Genomic DNA, 20,610 nt, shown 5'->3' on the forward strand with positions numbered 1-20,610 from the left:
CATAATTTTACCGTGAAAAAAGTAACACTTATCGTACAACAGATTCTGGCTTCCTGTTTGTCAATAGATTATTGACTCACTAAATTGCCATTTCATTTGGCATATTTATTTGTTGGACTGACTATTGGTATTGAATTTGTTTATGTTGATGTATCAAAGATCTGTCTAAAAAGTATTTATTTAGTATAAGACATCCCATTCATTTATTTGGCTAACCAAGCAAGCCTCACATCCTGTCAATTGTCTTTAACTCATACTATTTGTCAACAGGCAAAGTTCAATTCGGCGTCAGATGAACCAGTCTAACCCTGACTTCACAGTAACCCAGTTCCAGAGGCAGGACTCTCTGACTGGAATGAGTCTGGGCCAGCTAAAACCAGAACTCTACAAACAACGATCCCTAGATGGCGAGGACAACCGAAGCAGTCATGTGGGCAGCTGTGGACGCCTCCATTTTATTCTTAAATATGACTGTGACCTGGAGCAGCTCATTGTCAAGATCCACAGAGCCCAAGACCTCCCTGCTAAGGACTTCTCCGGAACCTCTGACCCATATGTAAAGATCTACCTTCTCCCAGACCGCAAAACCAAGCACCAGACTAAGGTGCATCGTAAGACTTTAAACCCTGTGTTTGATGAGGTCTTCCTCTTTCCTGTGGCATATGCGGACCTGCCCACAAGGAAACTGCACTTCAGTGTCTACGATTTTGATCGGTTTTCACGCCACGATATTATTGGCCAGGTGGTGGTTGACAACTTTCTGGATCTAGTGGACTTTCCCAGGGAGACCAAACTCAGCAGGGACATCCAGTATGTGTCTTCGGTGCGTAGATTTTTATTCTTCTCTTGAAAGGTATATTCTAAGAGATAATGATACACTTGGACACAAAACAAGAGAGACTCTAAAACACTTGAGAGTCAGTTGAGATATTCAGAGACTATAGATATTTATTTTATCTTTATTTTAATTAGGGATGAACCCGAATATTCGAATAATCGAATATTCGTTCGGTGGGTTGGTATTCGATTTGAAAATTTGACATTCGAATATTCGTTTTTTTTGTTGTTTTTTTGCACACCTGGGATCCCCCGCGAAACGGTTCTCATTCGCACTTGAATAAGGCCGGCGACACAAGGCTGGCTGCGTGGCATGTCCGTTTTTATTTCGGCACCCATGTTAACAGGTTGGAGTTTGCACACTACCTGCTGATACACGAGTCTCGGGAAAACGCGTGCATGGTAGAAAAAGAACCAACGCCTAAAATGTTAATATGTCATTTTGACACGAATACATATTAATAAATGTAATTTTGATGTTTGAAAGTGATAGGTTTTGACATAAATGCAAATATAAACTATAAATATTTCAAATATTATCGATTATACTGGCCAGACCGATCTACTGCGCAAGTGAGTAGAGCGGACCTCAGCAGAAAGTATAAATACAAGTAGTCTGCGTCCGAGCTGTGCGCAGCTGTCGTGTACGCGTCCAAACTGGAGTATAACAGAGGCTTAAGTGTTCCAGCAACGGGAGTGTTCTAGAGCAGAACAGCGGAGTGTGTGTGGACAGAAGTGCATGAGAACAGCGGAGTGTGTGTGGAAGTGCATGTGGAAGTGCATGATGAGCTTGTGTTTTGGGTTAAGCTGCGTTGTTTTGACATTGTGGAAAATAATAGAAACAAAATTTATTAGACTTTTTACCCGTTATTATCAATCTAAATTAATCTCGTTTTTAATTTAACTTAATTTCGTTTTTCTTTATTTAAATTTCGTTTTTCTTTATTTAAATTTCGTTTTTCTTTATTTAAATTTCTTTTTTTCTTTATTTAAATTTCGTTTTTCTTTATTTAAATTTCTTTTTTCTTTATTTAAATTTCGTTTTTTCTTTATTTAAATTTCGTTTTTCTTTATGTAAATTTAATTTTTTCTTAGTTTAAATTTCGTTTTTTCTTTATTTAAATTTAGTTTTTTCTTTATTTAAATTTTGTTTTTTCTTTATTTTAATTTCGTTTTTCTTTATTTAAATTTAATTTTTTCTTTATTTAAATTTCGTTTTTCTTTATTTAAATTTAGTTTTTCTTTATTTAAATTTCGTTTTTCTTTATTTAAATCTACCCCTTTACTCTGTCAGTAATTTGTTAGTCAGAAAAATATTAGACTACCTTAAAAGTATTGCTTAATTTAACAGCCCTCTGTGTGTGCGTTTTATATCACTATAGTGCAGTGTCCGCGTTCTCGGAGCATAAGCCCAGCCCGCGTTGAGGCACGCCGCTTCCCGCTCACGCTGTTCTGTCGTTTATTAAAAGTCGCGTCTCACGTGTCTATCTATATTGCACCAAATCGACACTACACTCCCTTGTGAAGTCGATTGCATGAACGGTTCTCGAAATAATCAAAATGCAAACAGACATACAGACACATAGAGATTCCTGCTTTTATTAGAGAGAAGATTATGTTCAGCACTCACTCTCCGAAGCTCCGAAGCATGCTCAGGCAGCTCACAAGGGGGATGCTTGTGCGAATTGTGATGCACTTCCAATCCAAGTGCTGCAGTCCCGCTTGGCCATCTTTAGTGACGATGGTCAGGCTCGTGCTTCCCGTGGTTCGGGTCCCCGCGTGTGCGGCTCACATCATGGGGTTCGCAGACTGCTCTGACAGGGCACCCTGAGGATGTTGGAGATGGAGATGACTCGCCACTATGTCCCCTCATATGAGGAGCTGGTCGAGGTTGTTTCTCGTGCCGTGGACCGATTAAACAGCAGCTGGCCACATGAAAGGTAGGAAGCGCAGGCGGAAAGCAAGTTGGACGAGCGCTTCCTGCAGCACAGAGAGCAACCTCACCGCTGCCATTTTTCCCTATTTACACAACTTGTTGAATATATATCCACTATCCAGAAGATATTGCATAGTTGCTCAAGGCTGCAGACTTGTCTCTCCATGTCACCAAAGAAACGGCCCGCGCTATCGTGAGAAGACATCTCTGGCTAAATCTGTCGGACATCAAGGAGAAAGACTAGACTTTCCTCCTTAACATCCTGTCGAGGCAGGGGCAAAAGCATGGGGAATGGAGACTCCAGAAGAGATGGTGGAGTTGATAAGCGAGAGGTTCGGCCCAGTGAAAGTTGTTCTGTTCGGGTCTCTAGAGACGTCACACTGTCCACTGTGGATTTCTCTCACGCATCCAGCACCGCTGGGGTTGGATGCCATGGTGCAGGTGTGGCCGAGACAGTGCCTGTATGCATTTCGCCAGATTGCTCTGCTCTCTGGAGTTCTGGAGAGGGTCCATCGTGAAGCGGTCAGTCTACTCATAGTAGCACCGTTGTGGCCGGCTCGAGTATGGTTCTCAGACATAATATCGCTCTTGGACGACACTTCATGGGAGATCCCCAACAGTAGAGACCAGCTATCGCAGGCAGAGGGTTCAATATTCCACTCTCGGCCAGAGCTGTGTAAACTGTGGGTTACGGGCACAGTAGCTAGAAGCTGGCCTGTCAGCAGGAGTAGTCGAGACCATCCTCAGCTCCAGAGCTCCATCCACGAGGAAATGGAATGGCCAGAAATGGAATGTGTTCACTACTTGGTGCAGAGAGTGGTCTGTGGACCAAGTTAACTGCCCGGTGGCTTCAGTGCTGGAGTTCCTCCAAGACCGCGTCTCTACTGGTCTTACCCCGTCCACAATCAAGATCTACGTGGATGCCATTGCGGCTTTCCACACTCCTCTGGGTGATGGGCCTCTGGGTAGACATCAGCTGGTCGTACATTTTCTCTGTGGGGCTTGGAGGATTAGAACTGCGACTCGGACCAGAGTTCCTACCTGGGACTTGGCGGTGGTTCTTGAAGGGCTGGTTGAGCCCCCCTTCGAACCTTTAGAGTCGGCTGAGGCCAAGAACCTTTCCCTCAAGGTAGCTGTTCTATTAGCCATCACTTCTCTTAAAAGAGTAGGAGATCTTTAGGCCCTCTCTATATTTTCCGAGTGCCTGGAGTTTGCTTTTGGAAATGTTAAGGCTATCTTGCATGTGCCTAAGTGCCTAAGGTGCCTTCTAACATGTCACGGCCTATGGTTCTGCAGGCATTCCATCCTCCACCTCACACGACAGCGGATGACAAGAGACTTAATTTGCTCTGCCTTGTTAGAGCTCTCAGGATTTATGTTCATAGATCTTCTCGATGGCGGAAGTCAGACCAGTTGCTGGATTGTTCCGGGTCACCCAAGAAGGGGCTTCCCACCTCCAAACAGACCATCATCAACTGGATAGTTCAGGCTATTTCCTTGGCCTATCAGGTGCGTAGCTTGCCTTCACCTTTGGCCGTAAGGGCTCACTCAACCAGAAGCATGGCGTCCTACAGCTCTCCTCTCAGGTGCCCCATCCAAGAAGTGTGTGATGCAGCTGGATGGGCCACCCCTCACACATTTACAAGATTTTATTGTCTGGACATTCCTTCAATGCCAGGTGTACTAGTGCTCTCGTCCTAAGTGTGCCTGTTTCAGCCTCACACTAGGACAGGCGGAATTCATTGTGGCTTAGTGAGTATTTGTTGCCCAAAGTGTCGTTCCGATGCAGTGCGAGTTCCCTCGAAAGGGAACGTCTTGGGTTACGACTGTAACCCTTGTTCCCTGAGAAGGTAACGAGACACTGCGTCCCTTTGCCACGCCTCCCCTGCCTGGGAGTGACTTGCTTCATCAAAGAAGCTAACTCTGCTGTGTGCCGGCGTCCCTTTGTACCCTCAGTGTTTGCCGTCACACGTTACGTCATGACGCAACACCAATCCCGATTGGCTTAGTTTCATTCATGCTTCAGAGGTGCTACGCTAAGGGGGTTCCCAAAAGTTGCGTTCCGACGCAGTGTCTCGTTCCCTTCTCAGGGAACAAGGGTTACAGTCGTAACCCGGGATGGTTTGCTCAATACTAACTGAAAGTTAAAAGAAATATGTAATTGGCTATTGGCCAAAATGAGTTTTTCGGGATATTGACAAAAGTCCCAGGCATGCATCCCCAGCGCACAAGTCATTTATTTATTTGTATGTGAACTTCACAGTTCCTGGTCACAGTGGCCCTCATTTATGAAAAGTGCGTACACCAAATTTCCAGCGTACACCTGGCGTACACCCAAAACCACGGTGACTTTGCGATTTATCAATATGGACGTTGGCGTACGGCACGCTCAAATCCTACGCCAGCTCAGGAGGTGGTGTACATGTACGCACGTTTTGAGTTAGTGCTGAAATGCGCAGAAAAACAATTCCTAACACCACAAAACGCACTGACAAACTAAAGATATGATATATTATGACCCACTGTAAAAAAACAACAACATAGAAATTATAAACTTCAGTGTTTATTTTTGTGAGTTAAGCCCGGCAGGTGCGCACGGCGAACTCGGTTCAGTAATGAAAGGCTTTCAATGACCAAAAAAATAATTCAGACTGACAAAATAATTAAAATGACATTCTTCTTCTTTTAAATAATAATAGTACAAATAATAATAATAACAAAGTTTCTTCTTCTAAATAACAATAAGCGTCATTAATAATCAAAATCATAATACTAATAAGAAGAATAGCCTATTACAAATTGTCATGCAATTATTCACATCATCATGACTATTGTACACCCCATTACATGTGACGTCTTGCTAAATTCAACGCTAATAGTTTCAAAACACGTGCTGTAAAATAATAGGTAATAGTAATAAAAAATTTAAACTGGATTTCCACCGGAGAAGTTTATCCTCTTTGCCGTCTTCCGTGTGTCCATGGCGTAAAATGAGGGCGTGGGGGAGGCGGATACGTGAATATATAGGGGCGTGGGACAGGCGTCCCGAGATAACAACAAAAAAGGCAGATGGGTAATAATTAGCGTAGCTGCTGTTCATAATATGAATGCATTTGATCTGATTTAACTGTAGTATAAAAGGTACGATGCATTATGTGAATGCTTGGCTAAAGAGATGCGTCTTTAGTCTAGTTTTAAACTGGGAGAGCGAGTCTGAGCCTCGGACAGTATCAGGAAGGCTATTCCAGAGTTTAGGAGCTAGATGTGAAAACGCCTTCCCTCCTTTAGTGGACTTAGTTATCCTAGGTACGACCAGAAGCCTCGAATTTTGCGATCTTAAAGAGCGCGATGGATTGTAGAGCGATAGAAGATCCCTTAAATACACAGGAGCTAAACCATTTAGGGCTTTATAAGTCAGTAACAATACTTTGTAATTGATACGGAACTTAATAGGTAACCAGTGTAGAGATGATAAAATTGGCGTTATATGATCATATTTTCTTGACCTAGTAAGAACTCTAGCAGCTGCATTTTGGACTTACTGTAGCTTGTTTACTGAGGATGCAGGACAACCAGCTAATAGAGCATTACAGTAATCTAGTCTCGAGGTCATGAATGCATGAACTAACTTTTCTGCATCAGAAACTGATAGCATGTTACGTAGCTTAGCAATGTTTCTAAGGTGGAAAAAGGCTGTTCTTGTGACATTTGAAATATGATTTTCAAAAGACAAGTTGCGGTCTAGTATAACACCCAGGTCTTGTACTGTAGAGGATAAAGTAACAGGACGTCCTTCTAGATTAAGGTTGTATTGTAAGAGGTTTTGTGGGCAGTTTTTTGGACCAATCAGTAATACCTCCGTTTTCTCTGAATTTAATAGAAGAAAATTACACGTCATCCAATATTTTATATCTTTAACACACTCTGTCATTTTAGATAATTTAGTGTTATCATCTGGTCGTGATGAAATATATAATTGAGTGTCACCAGCATAACAGTGGAAACTTATTCCATGTTTTCTTATAATATTACCAAGTGGCAGCATATAAATTGAGAATAGCAGAGGGCCTATCAGGCGGTGAGAGGAGTGTAAGCATAATCTTACGCCAACATATACACCCGTTTCGACGCAAGATTGATAAATGAGGGCCAATATGTTTTTGTTACATGGAAGACGGTCATCCAAAATGTCCTTTTATGCTCTACAGAATAAAGAAAGTCATGAAGGTTTGGAACAACATGAGGGTCAGTGAAGCATGACAGATTCTGATTGATAGATTTTAGATATTATATTGGGGTATTAGGATATATTAGGTTAACTATTGCTTTAATTCTATAATATGTATATTTGGTTGAACTATATTCTTTTAAGGCCGTCTTTATTGATAATGTTGGAAGCTGCCATTGCTTATTGATCTGTTTCAAACTTCAATGATTATGAGGAATTAATTCATCAAAATCTTCTGATCATTGAAAATCATTTGTTGTTTGCACTTCAGCAATTTCAGCCCAAATCTATAAAACCATTACCCTCACAGCACAAATCATATACCTGCTTCAGTTCACATCATCACACACATTTGAAAAGCCACAACTAAATCATGTGGAATGGCAGCTATGTGCAATTTGAATAGAGCATAACTGTCTTCTGGTCATGGCAAGCTGGGTGATATAGCTAAGAAAATATACATTTTGATTATTATTATTTAATAATAATATTAAATAATATTTTTTAGCTTTTTAGAGATATTTGAGCCTCTATCCCTTTCATTTTGAAAGTTGTGCCACCGCAGACGTATGTGCATGCCACTGATCTGGAGTCTAGTAAACATTGCAGTTTTTCAAGTGTGTAAGCAATGAACTGACTCTGAGGTGCATTTTGAAGTAAAACCACTGGTGATTGTCTTAAATTAACAGCACACATGATGCGTTTTTATGTTAAAAGTCCTGTGCTTTCTTCTGATTCAAAAAGAATAAGTAGAGCTCATTTAAGGCACAACTCAAGCTAATGAGACAAGTCTACTATGATCTGTCATAACAATCCACAAATACAAAATTCATAGTGCTAGAGAAAATAAGAGGCTTATCCCAAATGGCCTCATTCAAGTGTATTGTTGCATGTAGTGTGTAATAATCAATTTATGATTATAAATTATATCACCCTCAAGGTTTAGTTTGCAATAATGACTGTCTGACTGTACCATTTACCAAATAGATAAATTAGAAGAATAAGAATAGATACCAAATAGGTAAATGAGAAGAATAGCTAATAATAATAATTATTATTATTATCTGAAATTATTATATTATGTAAGAAGGGATTACAGAGTAATACAAGATACATGCTTTGGGAAATCAGTTGACGGGGGAAACAATCATACAGTTTATCACAATAAAAAACCTAAAGTATAATGTGAAAAATAATAATAATAATTAGTGTAATGTGTTTCCATTAGTTTGCATAGGTTTTCTTAAAGTGTACAAGTTGGTACATATGGACAGACATGACAATGACACCCACTGTCAATGCATGGACAGCTTTTACAGAAATATTTTGTATAAGAAAGGTGTTTTTATATGTAAAGTTGTTTGAATGTTCACAAATCCTCTGTCCTTTCAAATAAAGACTTGTAGGAAATTTAGTTGACAAATCCTTTGCTGATGAGTTCTAATACAGACAAAATCCAGTAGCATGGCTCTCGTTTACAAATAGTTTATGGAGATACTTTTTTTTTTTAATTTTCCATATGGAACTTTTAACAATTTGAAACATAAACTGTTTCACACAATGATTTGTGTGTGTCTGCAACATGTTCTATACACCAAATTCTAACCTTATTTGCATTGAATTTCATGTCAAAACATTATAGCTTTAGTAAATCAGGCAAATTGCATATGATTTATATTGCATATAAATATGATTATAAAAGAGCAGCAGTTGCCCTTGAGAATGTGTTTACCCTTTCTAAATGGCAGGACCACTAGCTTCTCAGATGTAAAAAACTCATCACAGCACTAGAATGACCTTTTATTGTCAGAACCAGCACGACCCCTGGTTATCTTCATCATGAGCCTCAGGCATACAGTATTGGAGTGTCAGATACAAACTTATAATATCTCAGTCATGCCGAACACCTCCTTTTTTACACCCTGTATGCTGAGTGTTTAGACATGATAGGTAAATGCCATCATATAAAAAATATATATAATAGAATCTGACAGATGCTAGTCTACTGCTTGGATACCCCCAGTTCCAAAATCAAGAGTGAACAGACTGTTACAGTAAGCGCTTTTGAGGAAATACAATTGCTGGATTTGCCATCAATTTGAAACCTACTTACCGGGGTGGTATAATGCCCTTTTCACAAGATGTAAAATAAATCTATGATGTCCCCAGAGTGTGTGTGTGAAGTTTTAGCACAAAATACCCCATAGATATATTTATATAGCATGTTAAAGTTGTCACTTTTTGAGGGTGAGCAATCAGCTTTGTGTCGCTTGTTTGGGAGTGGAGCATGCCCAGTCAGTTCTTGAGGTGGCTGACTGTGAGCTTTGCGAGCTGCTGTCCGTGAGGATGTTCCTCTCTCGCCGGGCGTTCTTTGAGGAGGACGGTTCTTGGGGTTCGCAGATGGATCTAGCAGCGGGGTTTGAGACGAGCTCCGCCCTATCTCATCCTTTACCTGCTGGATCCAGTGTCTCTGTCCAGGGGGAAGCCCGCCCTGCGGTTTCTTCTCCCCGGGTTGAGGCACCAGTGCTGCAGCTATCCAGTTCCAAGGAATTGGACGATGTTAGTATTGATACAGGGGATTATGAGTCTTCGCCAGCTCAAACCTCTGGTGATGAGGAGCTTATGGAGGATTTATCTCGCGCTGTAGCTAAATTAAATATTGAGTGGCCAGCCGATGATTCTGATTGTGATTCAAAGAAAAGTTTGCTAGATGATCGTTATTTCCCTTTCCCATCTAGATCACAGCCTCCTCATCGGGGACTCCCGTTTTTTCCCCATCTCCACACTGAGGTGTCGAAATCGTGGAATAAACCGGTATCTTTCAGAGTTTTTAATCCTCAAACATCCAATTACAGCAATGTTAAGGGTATTAAAGATTTTGGTTACATGGCAATGCCTTAGGCTGAAGAGACGCTTGCGAGCTATCTCTCTCCTGAGTCAGCGTCATCGCTGAAAGCCCCGACGTTACCCACCAAGCCAGTAAAAGCTACATCATCACTGATGGGTAAAACATATTCGGCAGCAGGTCAGGCAGCAGCGTGCTTACATACTATGTCTATTTTGCAAGCTTATCAAGCTGACCTGCTGAGGGACATTGATCAATGTGAGGAAGTTAGTGCTGATTGCAATTCTCGAATTGCGTCGCACAACAGATTAATCTCTCCGGGCCACCAAGTAGACGGCCAAATCAGTGGGCCGGTCTATGGCAGCCCTGGTGGCCACGGAGCGCCATTTATGGTTAAATCTTTCTGAAATTAAAGATAAAGAAGTTCTTCTGGACGCCCCGCTTTTTCCTTCATGTCTGTTCACCGATGCTATAAATTGTGTCGCTGATAGGTTTCAAGAAACAAAAAGCAATCTGCAGCGTTCCAGAAGTTTCTTCCACGCCGGTCTGATGCCCCCGATGATTATTAAATCAGAGCAGTCTCGGCCGTCTACGAGCTCCTCACAGCACAGAGTGTAACAGAAACGTAGCATCGCCGCTCGAGCTCCTCCACAGCCTGGGGGGTCTGGGTGGCTGTCGCAGGCCAGGCCATCTAGTGGTAGGCAAGATCTGAGGACTGTCATATCTAAGAAGGCTTGGTCTAAGAAGAAGTCCTGACGCCCATGGTGTCAAACTTCTGAGGGTGGTCCCCTCCGGGGAGGGACGGTTTAAAAAAATTGTTCCTCCTCTGCGCCCTCTGGGGGGCTACTTTCTGAGGAAAGTCGCAGCGCTGCCACAACAGTTGTTCCCTGCCGGTGCGCCGTTTCAGGGCACCGAGGTGTCAGCGTCCCCATACGATCCTCCGAGGAGGGTCGTAGAACGGTCAGTTTGGTTGTTCCCTGCCGGTTCGCCGTTTCAGGGCACCAAAGTGACTGTTCAACCAAATCCAGAGGCCAGTCTCGAGAGACTGGTTCCCTTAGTAGAATTTCTGGCAGCGTGGAAACTACTGCCAAAGATTTCTTAGTAGGTCCTGCGTATAGTAGAAAGGGTTACAGAATTCAGTTCGGTTCTCGTCCACCCAAATTTCGAGGGGTCCTTTCCACAGTAGTGGACCCAGAGCAGGCTCTGGTTATGTAGCAGGAAGTACTGCTTCTACAAAAAGGAGCTATAGAAAAGGTTTCTCCTACCAGCAGAGAGTCAGGGTTTTACAGCCGTTACTTCATCGTTCTGAAAAAGGATGGAGGGTTGTGTCCAATTCTAGATCTGCGTCATTTAAACAGCAGAGTTCAGAAACTCAAGTTCAAGATGCTTACGCTCAAACAGATTGTGTCACAGATTCAGTCCGAGGACTGGTTTGTCACAATAGACTTAAGGCGAGACACGGCAGGCAAAAACATCGTTTTTTTTTCACTGGTCAATTTTGAGATTTTGGGCTATTTGTCTTCAATAACATGTTTTCTTTCAGACTTGTGCTGAAAAAAGTCCAAAATACACATTTAGGTCTTTATTTTACTACACTTTGTCTATTTGCGTCAGTTCTCTGAAATTCAACAAAAGTTGCCGTTCTAAATCAACGCGCTGCTCCGCGATCTCTGTGTTCTTCCTTTAATCTCACACATGTCTGGAAAGCTCTCTCTCTTCTGTACAATGCTGTCGGATCCAAATATGGTCATTTCCTTTTAATCAGTAACCAATCGTGAAAGTAAAATGGGCATTTAACCCTAAAAGCGAAATCTCATTGGCTGATGTCAATGTCTGACACCGTGATTGGTTCAGATGCATCACGTGACGCGCTCTGACACTCAGATGTGTGTTTTTGACTGTTTTTCTGCTAAGTTGAAGGCCATAAATGCTGTGTTTATAAGTTTTGAAGTGATTTAGGTGGTTTGTATTGTTGTTGCTAATGATTTGATAAGATATTGTGTCAGTAAATAGTTGTTTCCACTAAAAAAGTATGATTTTTTACATTACAAATCTTTAAATGCCTTTTTCTCAAAATGACTTTTCTCTCATACTCCAAGTCCGAAATCTCCTCTTCAGTAGCACCTATACACACCAAACTTTCCAGTCTTGTACCTAGTTATATTATGAAGACAATTACAGAGGGATTTGTAAATATATTATTCCTAGCCTGATTTATATAACATTTTAGTCCAAAAAACATGGCGAAAATACATTTTTTTAAGGCTATTGACAGTATATTCTGTTTTACAGGATAACAAAAGTAGATATCCATAAATCCCTCTGTAATTTTTTTCCCATCTAATATGTGAACACAATGAAAAAATAATTTTGAACCTGGCTTTATCCAATTCTGAGATTTCGTTTTTTAAAATATAGGCAAATTAGCGCATATTTAATTAGATAATGCCTAATTTGCATATTTAAACAATAAATTACAGAAAACTTGTAATACATTTTTTTCTCATCTTAATGTAGGTAATCAACTGGGAAAGTTTCATGGTGATATCTGCTAGTTACAAATATTTCCCTATTCACCTGTAGTGTCTCGCCTTAAAGGACGCTTACTTCCATCACAGGAAGTTCCTGAGGTTTGCTTTCGGGGGCGAAGCATACCAATATCGGGTTCTTCCGTTCGGCCTAGGTTTATCACCCCACACCTTTACAAAATGCGCGGTTGCAGCTCTGGCTCCTCTGAGACTCCAGGGCATTCGCGTATTAAATTATATTGACGACTGGTTGATTCTAGCTCAATCCGAGCAGATGGCATTTCGGCATCGAGATGTCGTTCTGTCTCGGATAAAGTTGTTGGGGTTACGGCTAAACGCCAAGAAGAGTGTGTTCCTCCCAGCTCAGAGGACCACTTTTCTAGGGGTAGTGTGGGATTTGACAACGATGCAAGCACGATTGTCTCCAGCATGTATTTCTGCGATTCTCACAGCCGTAAAAAGAGTAGAACTAGGCCAGTCACACACTGTGAAACAGTTTCAAAGACTGTTGGGTCTCATGGCAGCTTCGTCCAACGTGATAACTTTTGGCCTTCTGTACATGAGACCCCTGCTGTGGTGGCTCAGGACCAGGGGGTTTTCTCCGAGGGGAAATCCTTTCTGCAAGATCAAGGTCACGCGGTGTTGCCTATGTGCCTTGGTCATGTGGAAGAAGCCTTGGTTCCTCGCCCAGGGCCCAGTGTTGGGGGCTTCTTGTTGACGCTTAACGCTATCACAGGATGGGGGGCGGTCATGAGTGGCCGCTCGGCGACAGGTCTTTGGCACGACCATCAGCTTTCTTGGCACATAAATTGGCTAGAAATGATGGCGGTATTTCATGCATTCAGATACTTACTGCCAGACCTGAGAGGCCACCATGCTTGTCCGCTCGGACAACACGTCGGTGGTCTCCTACATCAACCATCAGGGGGGTCTGAGGTCTCGTATACTATGCAAACTGGCTCATCAGATCCTCCTAAGGGCCCTGGGGAAATTACTGTCTCTCAGGGCAGTATATATTCCAGGGCATCTGAATGTGGGAGCAGATATCCTGTCAAGGCAGAGGCTGAGGCCCGGGGAGTGGAGACTTCACCCCGAGGTGCTGTCAATGCTCCCGGGAGTTCTGGAGAGGGTTCGCCGGGAAGGGGCTCATCTTTTGTTAGTAGCCCCGTACTGGCCGGCCCGAATATGGTTCTCTGACCTAGTGTCTCTTCTGGACGGCTCTCCGATGGAGATTCCTTTCAGGAGGGACTTGCTGTCCCAAGCAAGGGGCACGATATTTCACCCTCACCCAGAGTTGTAGAAACTGTGGGCTTGGCCTCTGAGGGGGCCCAGGTCATAGAATCCGGTCTCTCGACTGAGGTCGTTGACACCATCCTTCAATCCCGAGCTCTCTCCACGAGAAAACTTTATGCTCTGAAATTGAAATGATTCTCTACCTGGTGTGGAGAATGTAATTTTAATCCTGTTAACTGCCCGGTTGGTACAGTTCTCGATTTCCTTCAAGACCGTTTCTCTCCTGGATTATCTCCTTCCACCTTGAAGGTGTACATAGCTGCTATATTTTTTTCTGTCTGCATTTTTTTACCACGTAATCACCTCATCAGGTACGCAGTGTTATGCTTGTATGTGAAAAAAAAAGTCACACCCCTCTGGGGGCTACTTCTCTGGGGAGAGATCCTCTTATGAATCGTTTTCTTCGTGGCACATTGAGGCTTAGGCCTGCACTGCACTCTAGAGCACCAGCTTGGGATTTGGCCATTGTACTTGAGGGTCTGGCCTTCACCTTTGGCTGTCCGGGCCCATTCTACAAGGAGTATGGCTGCCTCTACGGCTTTGATTTCGGGAGTTTCCCTTCATGATGTTTGTGATGCGGCAGGCTGGTCCTCACCGCATACATTTGTCAAATTTTATGATTTAGACCTCTCCACTCCTGGGGCGAGGTTGCTCGCTTCTTAGTGTGCACAGGAGTCACACAGAACGGGCACTTGTCATTATGGCGTAGTGGGTATGGGGTTCCCACAAGCGCAAAACGCAGCGGGAGTTCCCTTGATAGGGAACGTCTCTGGTTACGTATGTAACCTTAGTTCCCTGAGAGGGAATGAAATGCTGCGTTCGCCTGCCATACTTCCTGCATGCCCTGATCAACTTGCTTCAGGCTTATCCGAAGCTGTCACGCACTGCATTCAGGAGTGCTTTATAGTTTCCTGGTCTATGACGTCACCTATGATGTCCCGCTCTTTCATTGGACTGATTATACACATGCTTCATGACGTAACACTCGGAGGTGTTCCCACAAGCGTAAAACGCAGCGTTTTGTTCCCTCTCAGGGAACTAAGGTTACATACGTAACCAGAGCCGTTTTCTCAGAGGCACTTGGTAGCAATTAAGCTATATATCTATATGATCAGATTCTGATCTAAATTCTGATCAAAAAGTATATACTTACTTTCTGCTTATGTTTTCTGCTCATGGTGACTTGCTTTGAAAATAACTGTCCTTCTCGAAATCAGCCAATTTTGAATTACCGTGAGACACAAATCAGTATTACATCTAATGACGCTAAATTATCTGTAGGTGTGTGTGTGTGTGTGTGCTTGTTTATGTGGTTTATGAGGACACAAATTTGTATAATGACGTGTATTACACTGGTATTACAAATTAAACGTGGTTTATGAGTACATTTGTGTGTGTGTGTGTGTGTGTGTGTGTGTGTGTGAGTGTGAGTGAGTGAGAGTCCCAAGCCATGTAATGGGGAAGGTTATGGAAAGACCTGGCTACCTACTACGGAAAAACCATCATCATGGACAGTCTCTTGCGTATGTAGAGAGATGGCCCATAGAATCACCAAGAGTCAGATATGACTGAAATAGTTAATGAATGAATGAATGAATGAATGAATGAATGAATGAATGAATAGCCAGGTGTAGATGAAACTCATCAATGTGGCAGTTAGTTCTCAGTTAAATCCTCCTTTTTATAAGCCATCATTATAAAGTTCAGATGAATAGGTGTTAAAAAAGCTCATCTCATATTCCCGGCTGAGTTATTTCCAGAACAAGTGATAACACGGCTGTTACTTTTTAATGCTGCTGACGTTAGTGTTGTTCTGATATGATGCAAAGTGCTGTGAACGAATTCATGAGATGGAGCCCACTTCTTGCCACTGTTTTATAGTCGGCAGTCTAATGGTGTGTGCTCACCAAAAGCAAAGCGAATATTCACATTGCGTTACTCACTCTAGATTACTTGTGGGATTACTCGTTTTTCGCGTCACTCATGTGAATTAAAACATTGCGCGATGAGAAGTGTCTTCACGCACATCAACAACAACAACATTTCTTTCTGCCATTTTTTCCGTCATCAACCATGTTGGAGATAACTACAATTGCTGCTCTGTACCGGTTGTGGAAGTCCCAAATATGCCGGAAAGTCTAACTTCCTCGCTAATTTTTCTCCAAGCTATCTCCTTTTTTGTCCAATCTCTGTATGAATGCTCAGACAGCTACAATAATGCTCTTCTCCATTTTCTGATACAACCAGACGTGTTAAACCGGACATGTCTATAAACTCTTCGCTAATTGGCTAACATGCACGACAACGCGTCATGCGAATTTCCCAATCGAGTTGAAAAATTCACCAATTTTTTTAGGTAAATATCGTGCATTCATAGTAATCGCGTCACCCAATTCGTGTTGCCCGGCGCGAATTTGCATCTATTTGCGTCTTTGCATTGACTTTGTATGTAATCTCCTCGCGCAAATAGTTAAATTAGCTTTTGGTGTTTTTTGTATCACTGCAAAGATACTAATACAACGATTAGTTTTAACAGTATGTTAAAACTATCGTCATTAATTATTCATTCAAAATCAAGTCAAGTCACCTTCATATAACGCGTTTTACAATACAGATTGTTTCAAAGCAGCTTTACAGTGATAAAAGGAAATTAATGCAACACAGATTGTACAGCAGCTCTAGAAGAAATTTATTGTCCAGCATAAGTAAGACTTTGATTGATTAATTTTAGTTTAAAAAATCATTTGTTTTTAACCCTTTCACACGTATGATCACACCGGTGTGATCAGTCTAGGCTGGTCCCTGGAGCGTACAATCACACCGGTGTGATGATCACATCACGCTAAATTCAAATGTGCTTTCGCGCGTTGGCTGGCACTGTCATATATCACAATTTTTCACTGTTTTCAACCACATAATGTTTATTTTAGGTTTCAGACATATAAATTCACATAAGTACTAAAGAAAACAATACATTTAGAGTTTGTAAAATGCACACTGATGTCTATGAAAGCGGCAATAATAATCCTTTCCATTATAATTTTATTCATATCAGATACACATTGTGTAAGTAACTTTAAAGTTTACTCTATTCTTCTCCCAGTTCACTGGCCACTTTCTTTCACTGTGGCACAAACTAACATGGTTTGTGCGCACCCATCGCGCATAAAGCTCAACTAATGCGATCGTTATAATCGTTGTGTTTAAACAACAAAACACATCCACTTGCATGCATTTGACAATCGTAATATCAGATATTTCATTCTACAAATGTGTGAATGTTTTGAATAAAAAAGTAAAAATTACATAAAAGCAGATCATCATTCATTCAGCGCTGTTTTGGTTGCGGTGTGTCACGTGACAAGCAATGACGCATCACCATGGAAACCATAAAGTGACACATTCTAAATAACAGTCGCCTTGAAAAACTCACGCTGGGGGGTCAGCCAGAATATTTTAAACTTATGTGTGAAAGGGTTAACTTGGGGGCCGCTTAAATTAAACTAAACATTACATAATTTCCCCACAATTTGATTGGTTTTAATATGCAAACCCTTTTGTTAGTAGGTAAAATAAAACTCTGTTTTCTTGATTACTTCATGATCACTGGGTTTCAAGTTTACAAATCTGTCTAGTTTCATTTCCCATATTTGTTATTTTTACTCACACACCCAAAGTCACACGTTTTCGACCAAATGGTTTAGAAACATTTAAGATTCAAAAACGTACGCTGTTACCTAACGTAACCTCGGTTCTCTCTAGAAGAGGGAACGAGTAATGCGTACTGAAAGTACGCACCGGGTAAAGTCTCTTTGCTCTATACCCATTCCTAGTGTACCAAGGCAAAACTTTAACCAAGGTTTTTGTACTTTGTACCAAGGTTTCAACCTGAGCATAGGTTCTCGACCCAAACAAGGGGCAACCTATACAGGCAACCCAACCAAGGGGCGTACAATTTTAACATTCACTTAAAAATTAGCTAGAAGAGGCTAGAGAGAGCACACCCTCTCAAACGTATACTCACACTCAAAGCCCACAAGAGGAAATAGAGGTGCTTCTCTAGCACACTTATATTTTATCCACAAGAGGAGCAGAGGACATAACATCTAAAGAAGAGACCATCATATTTGCAAAAGTAGCATGATCAATTGATTGCCATTTACGGAATTAAATTATTTGTGAAGTCTCTCTACCAGAATGAAATACCTCATTATTAAAAAAGATAGCTAGATGGTCAGAAAGTCCAACATCCACAACAGAGAAATTAGAGAGAAAATAATAATTTGCAATAACTAAATCCAATGTATGGCCTTTACAGTGAGTAGGGACTAAATCAAATATAACCTCCTAGTTAACTACGGAGATATTTGCTGACAATGAAGTTAGTAATTTTTTTCACTAGGTGATTGGGAGGATATACAGACCACGCATCTACCTCGTTTTCCAAGTGTGAAATCTCCTCAACAAATTAGGACTACTGTAGAAACATGTAGGCGCAAAATGACTATTTCAATGTAAGGGAACCCGCGGTGTATGTAGATAGAAATGGCTCATTCTAAGCTAAGGTAATAAAAACATAGCGGTTCATTATGTACACCACTGAAAACATAGTTATGTACATGGTATTGCATTTCAACAGATCCTCCTAAATATTACATAATGCACCTTTAAGTGATACAACTTAAAGCAGTAACAAAGTTAAAATATGTAAGAAGGAGGTGAATGTTAAATGCAACTTCAATCATAAAAAATGCATAAACAACTAAACGAAAGGAACAGCAGAGGCTGACTACAGAATATAAACATAATAAAAACAGCAGTGTAAAATGTCCCAAGCTCTCGGCCCAGCTCTGCTTCATACCACATTAACGTTAATACAACTTTAATACATTAGCTCATTCATGCATGTGTTTCCCGTCTAATTACTTTCTATCGGCTGTGGAGGTGAAGACGACACCCATACTGATTCCATGCTCATTCACAGTGTCATCAAGCTATGCCTCTGTTATTGTTTTGAATAAGCAATATCTAGCGACGAAACTTACATACTGTGTATTTAAATGATAACATGAATAAGCTGAATCAAACGGTCATTCATATAAATGAAGGTGTTTACTGTACAGGTAGAATATCAAAAGAGAGTAATTAAATGTTATTTATGTTGCCAGGATAATGTGGATCTGGGGGATTTGATGTTTTCTCTATGCTACCTGCCCACTGCCGGACGGCTGACCATCACCATGATCAAAGCACGAAATCTGAAAGCCATGGACATCACTGGAGCTTCAGGTATGAGTTCACACTTAGATTACACAGTTTGAAATAATGTATATTACAATATTTTACAATATAACTATAGTTTTGGAGGATTTGGAACTTATAGTATAATAAGTAAGAGGCTGGCTTATAGGTTAAGTTTAAAGCTGGTGAAGAAAGAGGGTTTAAACACCCCACTGAAAAGCACATGACAAAAAAAGTTCACATTTGCATAAATGCATGTAATAACTGAAGCCTTGAGACGAAGAACCATATAAGTCCATATTTTCAAATTTTAAATAACATATATTTTTTAAATTTGGACTGTGAACATTATTTTATATATTTTTTTTTATTTTACTTGAAGATAGACAATAAAAGCTTCCCAATTCTAGTGAGATACGATTTTTCAGTGTCAATCTTAAAAATAAAAAGTTAGAGATATTTTACATTTTACATTTACAATTTAAATTTCTGTAATGTGGAATAACGGTATATGTCCAGTTAATGTGGAATAACAGTATACATCCAATTCATCATATCACTTTAAACCACTGGAGATCTGGGGCCGTAAAGCATAATTTAAAAGAATTACATAATTTTACTCTTATTCGTAAACTTAAGAATAAGTGTGATTCATAAAGGTTCCTTAGTGTTAAGACTTGGTCTCAGCTCCTACACAATATGCTTACAAAATCTTTAACACATTTTTAATACTATGAATAAAGGGTGAATCTGACCATTTTCCTTCAATACTAATTTGTGATAATTTTGCACAATGCAAAGCAATTTTTTAAAAATACATTTAAATAATAAAGTTTCAGTGCTTAATTAAAATATTGTATTATAATTACCTTACATAACTGGGGTCATGCTGCTGTGACCTCACCCTTGTAGGCTCACTATTGGCTGATTCAGAGGTTGAGGGAGGCCATTTTGGGTTCACATCATTTTAAGTCCCACTTCAGTCAGCACTTAAGAATCAGTCTTATACTTTCATGAAAGTTGCTTTTAACTGCTTTATAATAGTCTCCTACTCTTAGAGAACACCTACTTTTTACTAAGTACTTAAGTCAAAGCTTAAGACTATTCTTAAGAGCATTTCTTAGAAGTTTTATACATACGGGCCCTGATTTCTTTATCTTAGTTTAAATACAGTAACAGAACCTTAAAGAAAATATTAAGAATTTCTTTCTTTCAATTTATTATTATTATTATTATTTTTTGCTAACTTAAATCACAGAACAAATACAGAAAATACAGTACAGGGACATCAAACGCAGCTAAAACATTTCGATTTTTTCTCTGTGGTTATAAGGAGTACAGCTTTCATTTCGACCCATTCATGACTTAATCTGTTGAACAGAGTGAGCTATGTGAACTCTAGTAGACAACGCCCAGTAGCCTACACGCCCCTCTGACTGTAACCACTAACGTTAGGTAGATACTTTGTACATATACGGTTCTTACACTCACCTTTTTCTGTGGACTTTTTCCTCGTTTTAGCTCTCCTCTCCGGTTCACATATGGTTTCCCAGCATTCTTAAAAGACTTCCTTGCTATGCCCTTCCATTCGTTCATGTTTGCTCAACTTTTTTGCTGAGGTTTTGCCCAATAATGTCCGCAGCGGACATAAAAGCAATCATCATCTCCATTTTTCGTTACTGGACATAAAAGTTTTTCCTGC

General features: G+C 40.7%; 1 protein-coding gene across 2 annotated transcripts in view; it reads left to right on the forward strand.

Annotated features, from left to right (window-relative positions):
• Positions 1–20,610, forward strand: part of syt9a (synaptotagmin IXa) — a 55,816-nt gene that overhangs the window by 9,819 nt on the left and 25,387 nt on the right. For both annotated transcript variants that reach the window (XM_079620226.1, XM_079620225.1), the window contains 2 exons: positions 271–823; positions 18,836–18,956. In XM_079620226.1, coding sequence (XP_079476352.1) covers positions 271–823; positions 18,836–18,956 — 674 coding nt within the window. The remainder of the gene's footprint in view (positions 1–270; positions 824–18,835; positions 18,957–20,610) is intronic.

Source organism: Phoxinus phoxinus (assembly GCF_949152265.1).
Source record: "Phoxinus phoxinus genome assembly, chromosome: 8".
NCBI lineage: Eukaryota > Metazoa > Chordata > Actinopteri > Cypriniformes > Leuciscidae > Phoxinus > Phoxinus phoxinus.